General features: G+C 44.2%; 2 protein-coding genes across 3 annotated transcripts in view; both read right to left on the bottom strand.

Moving 5' to 3' along the window:
* Positions 1-2,070: 2,070 nt before the first annotated feature.
* Positions 2,071-10,925, bottom strand: shda (Src homology 2 domain containing transforming protein D, a). Of its 2 annotated transcripts, none has more exons than XM_084451467.1 (8): positions 10,665-10,925; positions 9,678-9,927; positions 9,440-9,562; positions 8,925-9,090; positions 8,216-8,446; positions 4,389-4,560; positions 3,927-4,046; positions 2,071-2,906 (listed from the first exon to the last, which is right to left on the bottom strand). In XM_084451467.1, the coding sequence occupies exons 2-8, from the start codon at positions 9,921-9,923 to the stop codon at positions 2,720-2,722; spliced, it is 1,245 nt and encodes a 414-aa protein (XP_084307593.1). In that variant the 5' UTR covers positions 9,924-9,927; positions 10,665-10,925; the 3' UTR covers positions 2,071-2,719. The 2 variants fall into 2 exon arrangements, with proteins under 2 accessions (XP_084307593.1, XP_084307594.1); XM_084451468.1 differs by having other exon boundaries at positions 9,440-9,541.
* Positions 10,926-11,307: 382 nt separating this feature from the next.
* Positions 11,308-13,939, bottom strand: part of yju2 (YJU2 splicing factor homolog) — a 4,059-nt gene continuing 1,427 nt past the window's right edge. The window contains exons 5-8 of the mRNA XM_084451175.1: positions 13,799-13,939; positions 13,256-13,406; positions 12,899-13,079; positions 11,308-11,664 (exon numbers count right to left, since the gene is read on the bottom strand). The exon at positions 13,799-13,939 is cut by the window's right edge and continues 41 nt beyond it. Of these exons, the coding sequence (XP_084307301.1) occupies positions 11,555-11,664; positions 12,899-13,079; positions 13,256-13,406; positions 13,799-13,939 (583 nt within the window). The 3' untranslated portion in view covers positions 11,308-11,554. The remainder of the gene's footprint in view (positions 11,665-12,898; positions 13,080-13,255; positions 13,407-13,798) is intronic.

The raw sequence follows: 13,939 nt of genomic DNA, 5'->3' as shown, positions 1-13,939 counted from the left end.
GGAGGGAGTGATAACCCAACAAATGCTATACTAGGTGTGCTGGCTTCCAGCCATGCACAAAAATATGTATTACTATTAAAATATGTATTACTATTATGATGATGATTATTATTAGTAGTAGGCTAGTAATAGGCCTAGTAGTAGTAGTAGTAGTAGCAGCTTAGTACTAGTAGCAGTAGTAGTAATAGGCTAATAGGCCTAGTAGTAGTAGGCTAGTAGTAGTAGTAGGCTAGTAGTAGTAGTAGTAGTAGTACTAGCAGTAGAAGTATAAAACCTCAAATTGTTTTCATCCGCCACATTTATCAACGACCGATCATTCATACGATGGGGCGGCTTACGAATGTCGTACCGTCGGATCACTCGGATCTGCGCTCCTTTGATAAATGAGGGCCATTATGTAGGCTATTAACCTACTATCGTTATCTTAATTTAATCAATTGAGTAGGCTAGTCTACTTATTACTGTTATTGTGTATAGGCAGGCTACTTGGTCAATTTATAGTTTCTTGCTCTGGCAAAATTGTAAAGTTCATGCAAATAAAGCCTTTGAATTGTGTGTGCGTGAGAAAGGGAGAGAGAGAGATAATTGTGTGTGCGTGAGAAAGGGAGGGAGAGAGAGAGAGAGAGAGAGGAGTGATAGAGGAAGGCAAGGTGGTAGAGAGGGGAGGCAAGAAACAACAAATTATCAAAAATGGAAAGACACTTGGCACACGTTCACGCATGACTGATCTCACCTGATCTGTTCAAATTCATGACTGAGCTTTTTACTCCCGCACAGCAGAGACCAGCGAGGCGTCAACTCTACAAACCAGAAACATCACGAACATAAGAAGGTGAAAGATGGCTACAACTAAAAAGATAGATAGCCTAAGGGTGAGAAGAACTGAGAATGGAACCTACCGAATCTGGTAGGGGAGCCAGTTCTTTCTGGTGGGAGTTCATCCAGCCAGTACACTGACCGCCTGCAAATAAATAAATACACATCAGATTTCATATGACTTCTTACAACTGGGAAGTGGGGCCGAGAGGGATGGAGAGAGAGAGAGAGAGAAGGGGGGGAGGTTGGGGGGTAGCCTACCTGTCAGGGCATCGGAGATAGATGGGTTTGGCCCGAGCAAGCTGCTCTATCCGAGATACCATCTCCCACACAACCTGTGGAGGGTAGCCTATTATCAAATCAATCTACCTTCATAGGTAGCCTACTTCAATGTTGAATGTGCCGAGGTAGGCTAGGCTACTTTGTCACGAAGAGGCAACGAAAACAATGCTGGTGAATTGGTTATACTGTATAGGCCACTCTCGCTAAACGTTACATACAAACGATATTCCTTGAGTGAAAGGTTTGTGGAAGCCAAGTCAAGGTTAGAAGCAGACCGACAGTAGGCCTACCTGTTGCCCAGTGCTCTTCATGAAGGGATGTCTACTCGCTGATATCGACACCTGGAGGTTACCATGGTATCATGTGACGTAGTAATAGTTGACCGACGTTTTCTTTGTGTCCAGTAGTCGTCCTGGGAAGTGGGACCCATACCGTTATGTCAATCTACCCATTATACATTAGGATACATATAGGTATCATGCATTATACACACTGCGGAACCAAGGCAGATGCGAAAAAATAGCCTACGTTTGATATCGAAGGGGTAAAAAAAAAAAGAAAAAAGAAAAGTGGCCTGTTAAAACCATCGGCTTGGTAGGCTACTCAGCCGAAAACAACTCCATTACCCATACGGTTTAGATTAAAATAATGGTAACTCACAGAATCAATAAATAACAGCTCACTTTCATTTATATATTAGAGGGACTTCGAATTTGGCTGAACAACCAATGCATTTGCGCAATTGACAGGCTCTAGAAGAAAATAGCCTATTCGACTTGATTTTGGTCGAAGAGGTCCATCAAAGAAAAATGTGAGCACAATTCATACAATACGTTATTTATATATTTTTTATTTTACAAAATCAGACTTTATTTTCATAGGACAAAGAACAGCATTTTATAAAATGGCAATGTAACAAATCTAGTAGCCTATGCTGTTCCATATATCATGATCAAAAAAGCAAAAGCATGAATACACTTTTCTACAACACTGTAGTGTCCCTAGTAGCTTTCTGTAGGCCTGCACTAGAAGATTCAACCACTCTCAATGTGCCTTTGACATAAAGTAACCCTCTGTAACATCCTTTGGAACAGAGTATACACATTGTAGTCAGTAGGACACCTCTCAGGGTAACATGGAGCAACACACATTCAATAAAGGCTTCTCAATACCAATAGTCAATAGATAACCAGGGGGACACTGTAGTGGGTCACTGTCTAATAATACTATTGATACAGTAATACTATCTCTCACTGGGTAACGAGTCACATCTTCACAACCAAAGTAGTCCCAATCTGGTTTTAGCTTAGCGATGCTGGACCGCGGTCTGGATCCTGTGGAGCTTCCGGTGCCCTAGTGTTCGCTGGTGTAAAACTCACAGGTTTTCAGTAACAATGTTAGTCCAGAAGCATGGATGTTAAAGAGTTGTTTGAGCGGCGCCGTCAGTGTTGTCAGTCAAGAACGGGTAAGGAGAGAGGGGAAGTGGCACCAAATGCTCTGTGTTCATATACAGTAAATGTGTTGTCCGAGATTGTCAGGAAAGCAGGGGGCAAATCTGCCTGAGATTCGTGGGGTTATTCAGTAGCACTAGCAGAGTGTCTGTGTGTGTGGTTTGTGTGCGTCAGAGGGTCTGGACTATGACCGGGTAGAGCAGGGACAGGTGCTCGGCTCCTCTGATGGGCAGCTTGTGGGTGGTGTAGTAGTGGATGACCTCTGGTACGCTGGAGAAGGGCGGACTGTTCTCCCCGAGGACGTAGCGGCCATCGGCAGACTGGGTGAACTTCATATGCATGAAGCCCTTACAGCTCCTGTTTGAGAGGGAGAACCAGAAGGGAGAGATACAGTAGCTGGGCGTTATAGACCATTTCAATGCAACTTGTCCAAACAAGCTTCCTGTTTTGAATATGAACATTCCAATGGTAAGACTATTTCAAAACAGGAAGTTTGTTTGGACTAGTTGCCCTAGTAACTGAAAATCCCATTGAAATGGTCTATAATGCCCAGCTACTGTAACTATTAGATTAGTTTCTTCCACTCTCAATGACCAGAGGTCATTCCATTGAAATGGTCTATAATATCATAAAGGCAGATTCTGTGAATGTATTATGACATCCATGTTTTTTGTGACAATCAGAAAGAATGTGGTACATTATGATCTGCTCTGAATTCAGAGGGTTGTTCTGTTGTTCTGCATTGACACGCTCAAACATGTCCCATCTTGAATTCTGTGTGGAACAGATCACAAGGCTGTTGCTTCTCATCCTCAACATTAACATATTCCTCTACAAAACCCAATGGCTTGTACTGTATACTAAATATAGAATGGTGGAGGTTGCTACTATGAAGAAAACCACATGTTATCAGTGGCACCAGATAGTATCTAAAGAAAACTGAGATGGTGGCATCAGATTGGCTAGTGTGTCGACATGAAACTGGGATGGTGTTGAGATCACAGATAGCCTTTAAAGGTACCCAATATAGTTTTTGACCACTAGTATGCGCTCTAGAGCAAATTTGAGAAGGCGGTCCCCGAAAATCGCGTCAATACGCGGAGCACATAATAGTGACACATCTTTGTTGTTTTCAAAACATTAGCTAAATATCATTTTGCAAAGAAATTAAAAGGTAGGAAAGACATTCAAGTGATTCAACATGTTTATTAGACTACAAGGAACCATATAATCGAGGAATTTCAAAAATAAACAAAGAAGGGATTGTTTTGATTCACGTTTCGTTGGGTACCTTTAAGATGTTATGATGGTCTATTTATGGAGATGGGCGGGGTGGGGGTGGGGGGGCAGAGAGCAAGACAGAAAGTGAGAGCCTACCTGAGGGATAGAGAGTAGTCATTGCGGCAGGTCTGACTGTTCCTGACCAGGTAGGAGCTCTCCTTACACAAAGTCAGCAGACTCTCTGCTTCTGAACGACTCAGGGCACCATGGTACCACCTGCACATGACCAGGAGGACACATTAGTGTGACATGCGACCAAGGGACACATTACAGCGTGAGACACAACCAGGGGGCACATTACAGTATGACACACAACCAGGGAGACACATTAGAGTATGACACATAACCAGGGGGCACAACAAATTGGCGAGTCAGACTAGCTAGCAGTTAATTTACATCTGTTGTCCCTGGGCAGGTAGACAAATAACCACAGAACAGCGAGTACATAAAACTGCACAAAACATAAAAATCCATCAATGTGAAATAGTTAACCAGTGAAACAATTATTGATTTGTCTCAGTTTGAATAGGTGAAAGACAGAGAAGCATCAATACGTACACTTGTCTTTCCAGGGGTAGGGATGGGTCCACTCTCTCTCCCAGGATAGAGAGGGTGTCGCCTGGCTTACGAAAGCTGGCTGTGCCCCCTGCCGCGGTGGGACTGGTCCTGGGATGCCTAGCGTGCTCTGGCTGGGCCAGTGAATGCTCCCAGTCTGCCCCCTCAAACTGCACTGTAGAGAGAACGAATGGTGATGCCAACTGATCTGAACATTGCTGACCCAGCTCGCCCTCTTACATACCATAAACTAGGGGTGTGTGAAGTGACTAGTTTCCCTGACGACTTAACGGTGGTTTTGTAAACGACTAGTCTAACTCATATTGTGGTCTATTTAAATTTTTATATGGACCTGTGTCTGCAATAAAGTGCATCTATCTAATAGTGTTGATGAAACGCAGCCTAGTTGTTCCGTGATCCTAGTTGATCCGTATGGATCGCCCTCCACGGTTCGGCATGCATGCGGACCAGGGATTCATTGCTAAATTTAACATATTTAAAGTAATAATCCCCTAAAACCTCGATGCCGCAGTGAAAAGATAGGCAAGGTAAATGCGTGTGGTATATTTTACTCTGAAGCGCATCAATTGGTTGATTATGCAAAAAAAACGTGTTCACGTGAAGGGGGCATGAATCCCAACTGCATTTTGCGTTGCAAAAAGTGAGAGGATCGGAAGATCTTGAAAAGCTATGATAGGCTATATAAACGTTATCTTGCACATTTTATCGCTACAACCCTGTTTGAAACTTGCAATAAGATTAATATAGGCATATTCATCCAAGAAGCATTTTCACTATTCCTAATTATCAGTAGAGATGTGTCTCTAGTTCGCTCTTGGAGCAGGTATTGCACAACACAGAGCAGGTATTGCGCAACATAGTCACACGTGCCCCAGACAGAGAGACGCTCAGAGAGAAGGAGAGAATAAGAGTATTTTTCTGTGAGGGAGGAAACGCAACACTTGCGACTTGCAAGCTGGTAGCCTACTGGGGAAGCGTTGGGCCTTCCCACGCCACCACAGAAGTGTGTCTTCCCTCAGTGGGATACGCAGATCAGAGTATCGCTCCAGCTCATCTCGAGTTGACGGCATAGTCCTCCTCCCCAAAGACAGACCTGTAGGCCGTTTGTTTATTTCATAGTCCTCCTCAAAGAAAGACTTTGGCCTGTTGTTTATTTTGATTTATTTTGATTTGCACTGTTTGCATTCTTCTATGTGTTTTTTTGAGGACAACCCCCCCCCCACACACACACAAAATTAGGCTTCAAAACAACATCTGCAGTCTTCATAGTAGCCTAATTTAACACATGCTAACTACATGGTTCCCATACCTTCTGCAATATCAAATTCAAGGCCTTTCAAGGACTTTCAAGGCCCAATTCCCTCAAATTCAAGGACCCAATACGGCATAGTTTGAGATGCAGATCAAGATGCACATTTTTATAGACGAGGAGAGGCTTGAATAAAGTCAGGGTGGCACGGAAGAGCATTAGGGCCAACAACTGACTATTTTTTAAGCTTCTGACTTTAAATTCAGAATTTCTGAGAAAAAAGTCAGAAATAACTTCTGAGATTAAAGTCAGAATTTCTTAGATTAAAGTCAGAATTTCTGAGATTAAAGTCAGAATTTCTGAGAAAAAAAGTCAGAAATAACTTCTGAGAAAAAAGTCTGAATTTCTGACTTTAAACTCAGAAGCTTAAAAAAAAACAACCTCTGCTGTTGTCCCTAATGCTCTTCCGTGGGGTTGGACTGTGATGTAACAGCATTGTCACGTTATTTAATGACATCGTAGTTACGTATTTCAGCAGCAGTGACAGCAACGTTGCCCCTACAGTCTCCTTGAGGTCGGTTATTTTGTGACTATATAGGCACGGTGTCGACAACGTCAGCTGTTGACCAGTAGGCCTACCGTCGCAATTTACCAAACTACGACCAATGTGTCCCATCGACTTTATGTACTGTGCTAGTAGAGGCTCTGCATTGGGCCATATGCATGTCCAGTGCATCTTTAAGCAGACATTCTTTGTAGATGTCTTTATCAAGCCACGCACCCTTGAATTTGCATTTTCCCGGCATAGCTGGAGGTTCGCTTAGCTACTTACTAGCCTATATCTTGCTTGCCGCCAGAAACATTTGACCGCACTTTTTTTGGGCAGGTGGCGCGAATCGCGCGGGAGCTATGCAGACAGCGTAACATATTTACTAATATTATTACGTTAAAAAAATCTAACATTCTTGCACAAAATAAAAACATTCAAGCTGTGACCCATGTCTATTTATGTCTATTTTCAAGCACTTTCAATGACCCATGTCTATTTTCAAGCACTTTCAAGGGCTTGATTTCCCCCCCTCAAATTCACAAACTTTCAAGGATTTCAAGGCCCCGCCCCCGTGGGAGCCCTGTAACTAGGTCAGGGGAGCCAGTTAAGTGTGCTCACATGAACATTTGTGCAAAAATAGTCATCGTTTGGTGAAAGACTGCCACAATGGGAGCATGCATATGTCTAAACTCCAAGAGTAAGCCTATTCACGCGCTGGTTTTTGGGTATTGGGGTACGAAATAAAACTGAAGTAATTGTCTTTGCAGCCAAAGAAAAACGATTAAATGTCAGCGCTCAGCTCCAATCAGTAATGCTAAAAACCACATACAAAGCCAGAAATCTTGGTGTAGTCATGGACTCAGACCTGAATTTCAACAGTCACATTAAGACAATTATCAAGTCAACCTACTATCACATGAATAATATATCAAAGATTAAAGGATTTATGTCTCAGCAGGATCTGGAAAAACTTGTCCATGCGTTTATCTTCAGTAGGCTTGAAGCTCTCTAAAAAATCGATCAGACAGCTGCAGCTGATTCAGAACGCTGCTGCTCGAGTCCTCACTAAGACTAAGGAAGTGGATCACATCACTCCAGTTCTGAGGTATTTACACTGGCTTCCTGTCTGTCAAAGAATTTACTTTAAAATACTGCTGTTGCACTGAATGGTTTATATATATATTTCTGATCTGCTGCTATGTTATGAAGCATCCAGACCTCTCAGGTGCCAATCATCTGGCACAGGTCTGCTTTCTGTCCCCAGAGTTAAAACAAAACATGGAGAAGCAGCGTTCAGTTTTTATGCCCCACATATCTGGAACGGACTTCCAGAAAACTGCAGGTCTGCACTTTTCTTTTTGCCGCTGCTTTTTATTAAATCAAATAATTATTCATTCATACACTGCAACTTTTATTCCTGTATTTTATTTTTCCTGCATTTTCTTTTATATGTCCTTTTTTTTACATTTCATTTTATATGACCTTTTATGGGTTTCTTGCACTTGATCTTGATGCTTTTAATGTCTCATGTAAAGCACTCTGAATTGCCTGTTGCTGAAATGTGCTATACAAATAAACTTGCCTTGCCTATTGCCCACCCACCAGGTGTAAACCATTTAGTGTAACAATAGCCCTACCCTACCACCTGAGTAATCAAATTATATTAGCCTATATTTAGTTTAGCCAACTAGTATTTCCTAAACGACTAGCAGAAGCTGCGCCGTATAATCGTATAAATGACTATCTGTGCACATCCCTAGCTCAAACTGACTGTTACATCTACTGAGCCCTCTAGGATACATCTATTGACCCTATAGGACACATCTATTGACCCTCCAGAACACATCTATTGACCCTCTAGGACACATCTACTAAGCCCTCTAGGACACATCTATTGAGCCCTCTAGGACACATCTACTGAGCCCTCTAGGACACATCTACTGAGCCCTCTAGGACACATGTATCGAGCCCCCTACGCCAAAGTGAAACCACAGCATGTGGTAAACTTACCAGCCAGTGCTTTGGAGATGTTTTCCTTCTTCCACTCCCAGGGCTGGTCATACTCATCTGCAGGCCTCTCATCATCCTGGGGTAGCCTGCTCTCCCGGTCTTCCCCCTGCTGTAGAGTTGGTGGTGGCGCCCCCCGGTGGTAAAGGCGGGTTCTTTCCTCATAGGGGTTGTCATACAGTTGATCTCCATCCCCGACCCCTGGCCTGCCACTCACAGGGCCATGCTGGAGCTCTGCACGCACACACGCACGCACACGCACACACACACACGCTAATTGATCCATCCCTCTGTATCATCAATGTGAGCCAATTAATAGATCTTTTCTTTGAGACTGCCAGGTGAGGAGAGGGAGCAGGAAGTGAGGGAGTAGGAGGTGAGGGAATATGAGGTGAGGGAATATGAGGTGAGGGAGCAGGAGGTGAGGAAGCAGGAGGTGAGTGAGCAGGAGGTGAGGCAGCAGGAGGTGAGGCAGCAGGAGGTGAGGGAGTAGGAGGTGAGGCAGCATGAGATGAGGGAGTAGGAGGTGAGGGAGCAGGATGTGAGGCAGCAGGAGGTGAGGGAGTAGGAGGTGAGGGAGCAGGATGTGAGGCAGCAGGAGGTGAGGGAGTAGGATGTGAGGCAGCAGGAGGTGAGGGAGCAGGATGTGAGGCAGCAGGAGGTGAGGGAGTAAGAGGGGAGGCAGCAGGGCGCGAGGGAGCAGCTGGCTGACCTGTGATGACCCTCTGGGCCTCGAAGGGCTCCATGTAGCTGCTGCAGTCTGCTGGTGGCGCCGGGCCAGGCTCCCAGTCCGTTCTCACCCGCGGGTCTGGCCGGGCGTCAAACGGGTCAGAGTAGTCTGTGTCCGAGTCCCCGACTGCAGGGGCAGAGGGTACGACCTGGGAGAGAGAGGAAATGGACAAAGGAAACTCAGAGAGAGGCGTTATATAATATTCAACATCTAGTGAAATCATTCAAATATGAAGTACGGCCAAGCAAACGACTGAACAACCTGCGACCAGCAATGTGTGGAGGTGTTTGTTCTTTATGCATCTGCTGTTCCGATCTGAGAGCTTATTGAAACTGCAGCGGAATACCAACGTTCTGTGACTCAGAACACAATTACCAGCGCGTGACACAGGGAACGAAGTGGCTTAACTAGGCGAATGGAGAACTTTATTGTCGTGTTTTTACGTGGAGGCAAGAAAAGGGAAATACAAATTCATGGTATGATACTCAGAGACGTACCGGTTCCTCCTGGATGATCACAGGAGTCAGGGGGATCTTGCAGCGCCCGAACTCCTGAGAATCCACTTTGATGAGTCTGTGTTTGGGTGAAACCACCTTCACCTGGAACACACAATAAACACACTGCATGATCATTTAGGAGTCCCTTTTGGGTTAAAGCTGCTATTGTTGCTGACACTACCACTGCGTAACAGCATCAGCAACTGTGAGGGTGTTTGTTACAGAGGTAGCTAGCTACCTCCACACCGTTGGGCAGGATGGTGCCGAACGCGGGGAAAGCAGGCAGGCTCACTGTCCCACTGCAGCCACCGTAGCTCCCATTTTGGGTCCGTTTCTCGCAACTCTGGTAGGGGTCCTCAAAGTCCAGGTCCTTCTGGGCTCTGTAGGCCCGCAGGATCTCACTCTCTGTGTAGTCTGGCCTTGGGGGCTGCGGGGGATAACGCTTGCTGCCAAAGTTTAGGTAGTCTTTCAGCCACTTTGCCATGGGTCTGCAGAGAGAGGCGGAATCCCACTGGGCATCAAATCATTACGTTTTTAACACAGACAGGGTACATGGAATTGCAATTATCTGACCTCACTGCAATGATCCTTTGTTACACGTCTCCCCAATATATTGCAAGGTATTTAATGCCCTCGAAAAGTGTCCATAAATGTGTAAGGAAAGTAGGCTATGGTAAGTTAGTATGTTAATGGTATAGCTAGCTATGATGCTGTCCTGGCTAAAGAGCTAGCTAGCTTCAAATTGAGCAGGGAAAGACACTAGCCAAATCCTGTTAACATAATGCTTGGTTAATACTAACAGCTACTGTAGCACACCACCGTCACCTAGCACTACGCTAGGTCCTAGTTAGTTTACTACCTTGCTAGGCTATCGTGCTAGCTATGCAAGCATACCATAGTGCCATTAGCTAGTCCAGGGTAAGGCAAACACATTGTCAATTATTCCCCAAAAGTTACCAATGAGCCCCAAATTGTGTTCCCAAATATATCTAACATTTATAGAGGATATTTGGCTAGCTAGCAATAGATAAACGTTAGCTTAAGTAGAACGGGCTAGCTAGCTAACCTTAGGCTAGCTTCTGTTTCGATTAAGTAGATAGCTAACGTTAGCCAAGCCCATATCTGACACGTTTAACCAACGTAGCTATCTAGGTATCGTATGTTTTACGATATAAACAGTAAGCTACACTAACAAAAAAATATAACTGTCATCAATAGTACTTACGTTAGCTACAATGTAGTGCTAACCGTGTTAGCTAGCAAGTCACTTTCGTGGAATCACTCCCATGTCGATAAACTAGCACTAGTGCTGATGCTATCTGTCCGTTGTTCTGATCTTTTGAATTTAGTTATTAACTGTAAAACGAAGAGATATGCCTGTAAGCTAAAACTTTCGAAATCGACCACAAAACAATGGAGCCAAATGCACTAACGTTACAGCCATTATCAGCCAAGCCTAACTAGCTAGCTATTTCCTTGTAAAGTGAAGGCATTTGCAATGGCTCCGTAAGAAAACTACTACTGTGCCTGCAACCACCTGAGCAGCCGCTAGAGATCGCTGTAAATATAGCTTAAACGAGCTTAAAGTACTTTCTAGCAAAATAGCAGATACTAAACAGCGCACTCCAGTGGGCGGCTGAAGAAGTTACACAGAGCACCACTAATTCACAAGCATTGCAAAGAGCGATAAATTCAATAATGAGTTGATTATTATACGTATTTGGATTATATTATCTAACTGTATTGTATTAAATGTATTGTATTGTATAAAATTGTATCAGCACAAGAAGGACGACAACTACATGTGATATAATCCAAATGAAGCACATTAAAAATAATCATTAACTTTATTCAAAGGTGTTGCTTGAAGTTCTTCCCCCCTCCACATGTGCTGTGTTCGGCGCTCATGCGTACACATAATCACTGTCACTCTGTGGTCAATAACAAGACCCTCGAGGTCCAGCTGGGATTTTTTCACGAGCAACAGTGTGGTCACAAAGATATGTTCATTCTAACAGAAAAATAGCATATCCGTACAAATACTGTTAGATAAGCCAAGTCCAGGAATGAATATTACACTTTCACAAGACCAAGTCATTAATTTCTCCTTCATTCTCATTCACTGCTGTCGTCGCTGTCAGAATACGCCCCCAGGAGGCTGAGCGACGACCCGTTCTGAGTGACGATCGGTTTAGCAGGAGCAGCAGGTGTCATGGCAGTCGAAACTGTAAAAACAAATATTGCTTAGAATGACAGCAGATAACATCACAGTAGGAAAAAACCTGTCAACTTTTTTTTTGATGTCCCCTATTTAGATTCAGATCTTTATTTGTCACATGCAAACGTACAGTGAACAATCACAGTGAAATGTTACAGATTATTATTATTATATGTTATTTGATGCTTAAAGGACAGGTTCATAATTTAGCATTATAAGCCATGTTATAAGGTTATTTACGATCATATACAACGTCCGATATCAAAGTTTCGTCAACTGGTGCACTGTCAAGATATAGCCCCTCTCCGCTACACACTCATTAATCCATAGATGCAGACAAAAATCCTCAAAAACACCATAAACTCGTTTTCAAAGACAGGAAACTCACCGAGTGGTCTGTTAATATTCTGGCAAAAAAATAAATACCACTAAGTATGCTTACGATTGGGTTTTATTGATCATATTATATCCATTGACTTGTATTGACAACAAAGCCAAAGATGTTTAGATTCATCCGCGTCCCATATTTGTTTTGATCAACAAACACTTCTACCTAACACTATCAATGAAATACCAGCTGCAAAGCAGCCCTAGGCTTCTCGACTTGTTGTTGTTGTGTCGACCTGTGACCCGGAAGCGGCTCTTCTTCCTCTACGGTAGCCTCCAAACTCAGTCAAGACCTCCCAAAGTTCAAAGCAGAAGTTTACAAACATATACTGCGAGTGAAAATCGTTCTATGCTAAATGATAAATGAAACCCAATCGGAAGCATACTTTGTGGCGATTATTTTGTCAGAACATCAATGGACACTAGTGACCACTCTGTGAGTTTCCTGTCTTTGAAAACGAGAGTTTATGGTGTTTTGAGGGATTCTGTCTATGCACCTATGGATCCATTGAGTGTGGTAGCGGAGACGGGCTATATCTTGAGAGTGCACCGTTTGACGAGACTTGGATATCGGCCGTTCTGTATGATCGTAAATAACCTTATATAACACGGTTTAAAATGCTCAATTCCGAACCAGTCCTTTAAATCGTCATTTAAAGGGGCACACCATCGTTTTTTACATTTAGGCTAATTTTTTTTTACTTTTCCCCAATATTACACATCATGCCAGATTGAAATGTTAGAAATCTGCCTAAACGTCAAAAATGACAGCGTATGCCTTTAATCCTCTGAGCACTAAGGGATCACACCACTACACCCTTGTGCGGCTGTTCTCTGAGGGGAGCTCATCTCACCAGGCTGGGAGTTGGGTGCTGCTGCTGTGGAGGAGGAGACGGTCGACCCAGCTTTGCTGACGGCGACGGGAGTTGGTTTCTTCCTCACCACCAGAGACCCTAAAGTTCCCCCACCGCCCAGCGTACCCACACTCCTCTCCCAGCTCTCCACCTTCGGCTTTTTAACCCCTCCGGAGGCTCCCTTGGGAGACACAAAAAAAACAGACATCATTATTTATACACTTATTTAACCAGGTTTAACTCATTGAGATGGGGGGGGGGATTCAAGAGAGATCTTGCAACCACTCAATGAATAACTGGGACAATCACATTTGCGTTTAAAACCATTTGGCCAAGCACTTAACACAACAGCCATACCTGTGTGTCTGGTGGTCTGTCTGTGGTCAGGATGTCCGTGGGCCTCTCAGTGCTGGGTCTTTTTGTTCTGGTGCTGCCCGTCTCCCCGTCTGGGTCGGAGTCAGAGTCCGAATCCCTCAGCCTCTTCACCATGGCTCGCTCCAACATCTCTCTAAAGGTCACACAGAAGTGGGGTACTGGTTGAGAGTATCTACCAATCTGGCCTGGTTTCCTATAGGTCCCCCCATCAAATGGTAGATAGAGAGTTATCAAGCGCTTTTATCCAAAGCACTTTACAATGGCCTCTCATTCAACCATTCAGACACCAATGGCGGTAGCTGCCATACAAGTTGCTAGCCTGTTTGCAATGTGCTAGAAATTTGGCGTTCAGTGTGTCTCACTCAAGGACCCTTCGACATGTGGACTGAAGAGCCGGGAATCGAGCCAACCCTGCGGTTATTGGACGACTGGCTCTACCTCTTGAGCCGTCACCCATCACTCCCTCCCCTCAAACACAGTCATTTGATACAAGCACTGTTGAAAATAGCTTTCTCTTTCACCCACCTGGTCTCTCTCTCATCCTCCTCTTTCTCCCGCTCCTTCTCCTGCTGCTCCAGTTCTCGGTACTGGCCGATCATCCCCTCGAAGTCCACCTGGGCCTGTCTCTGGTTCAGCTCCTTCAGCTCCTGGAGGTTCTCCAGAACC

This window comes from Borostomias antarcticus (assembly GCF_949987555.1).
Source record: "Borostomias antarcticus genome assembly, chromosome: 16".
Taxonomy (NCBI): Eukaryota; Metazoa; Chordata; class Actinopteri; order Stomiiformes; family Stomiidae; genus Borostomias; species Borostomias antarcticus.
The sequence above is the reverse complement of the archived record's forward strand: the minus strand, read 5'-3'. Positions and strand labels throughout refer to the sequence as shown.

Bases quoted from the DNA above. Each gene is read 5' to 3' on its own strand.
- shda (XM_084451467.1), bottom strand. From the start codon at position 9,923: ATGGCAAAGTGGCTGAAAGACTACCTAAACTTTGGCAGCAAGCGTTAT. The intron at 9,091-9,439 runs GTACGTCTCTGA...TCTCTCTCCCAG, and splicing joins TGATCATCCAGGAGGAACCG to GTCGTACCCTCTGCCCCTGC. The intron at 8,447-8,924 runs GTCAGCCAGCTG...GTGTGCGTGCAG, and splicing joins GGCCCAGAGGGTCATCACAG to AGCTCCAGCATGGCCCTGTG.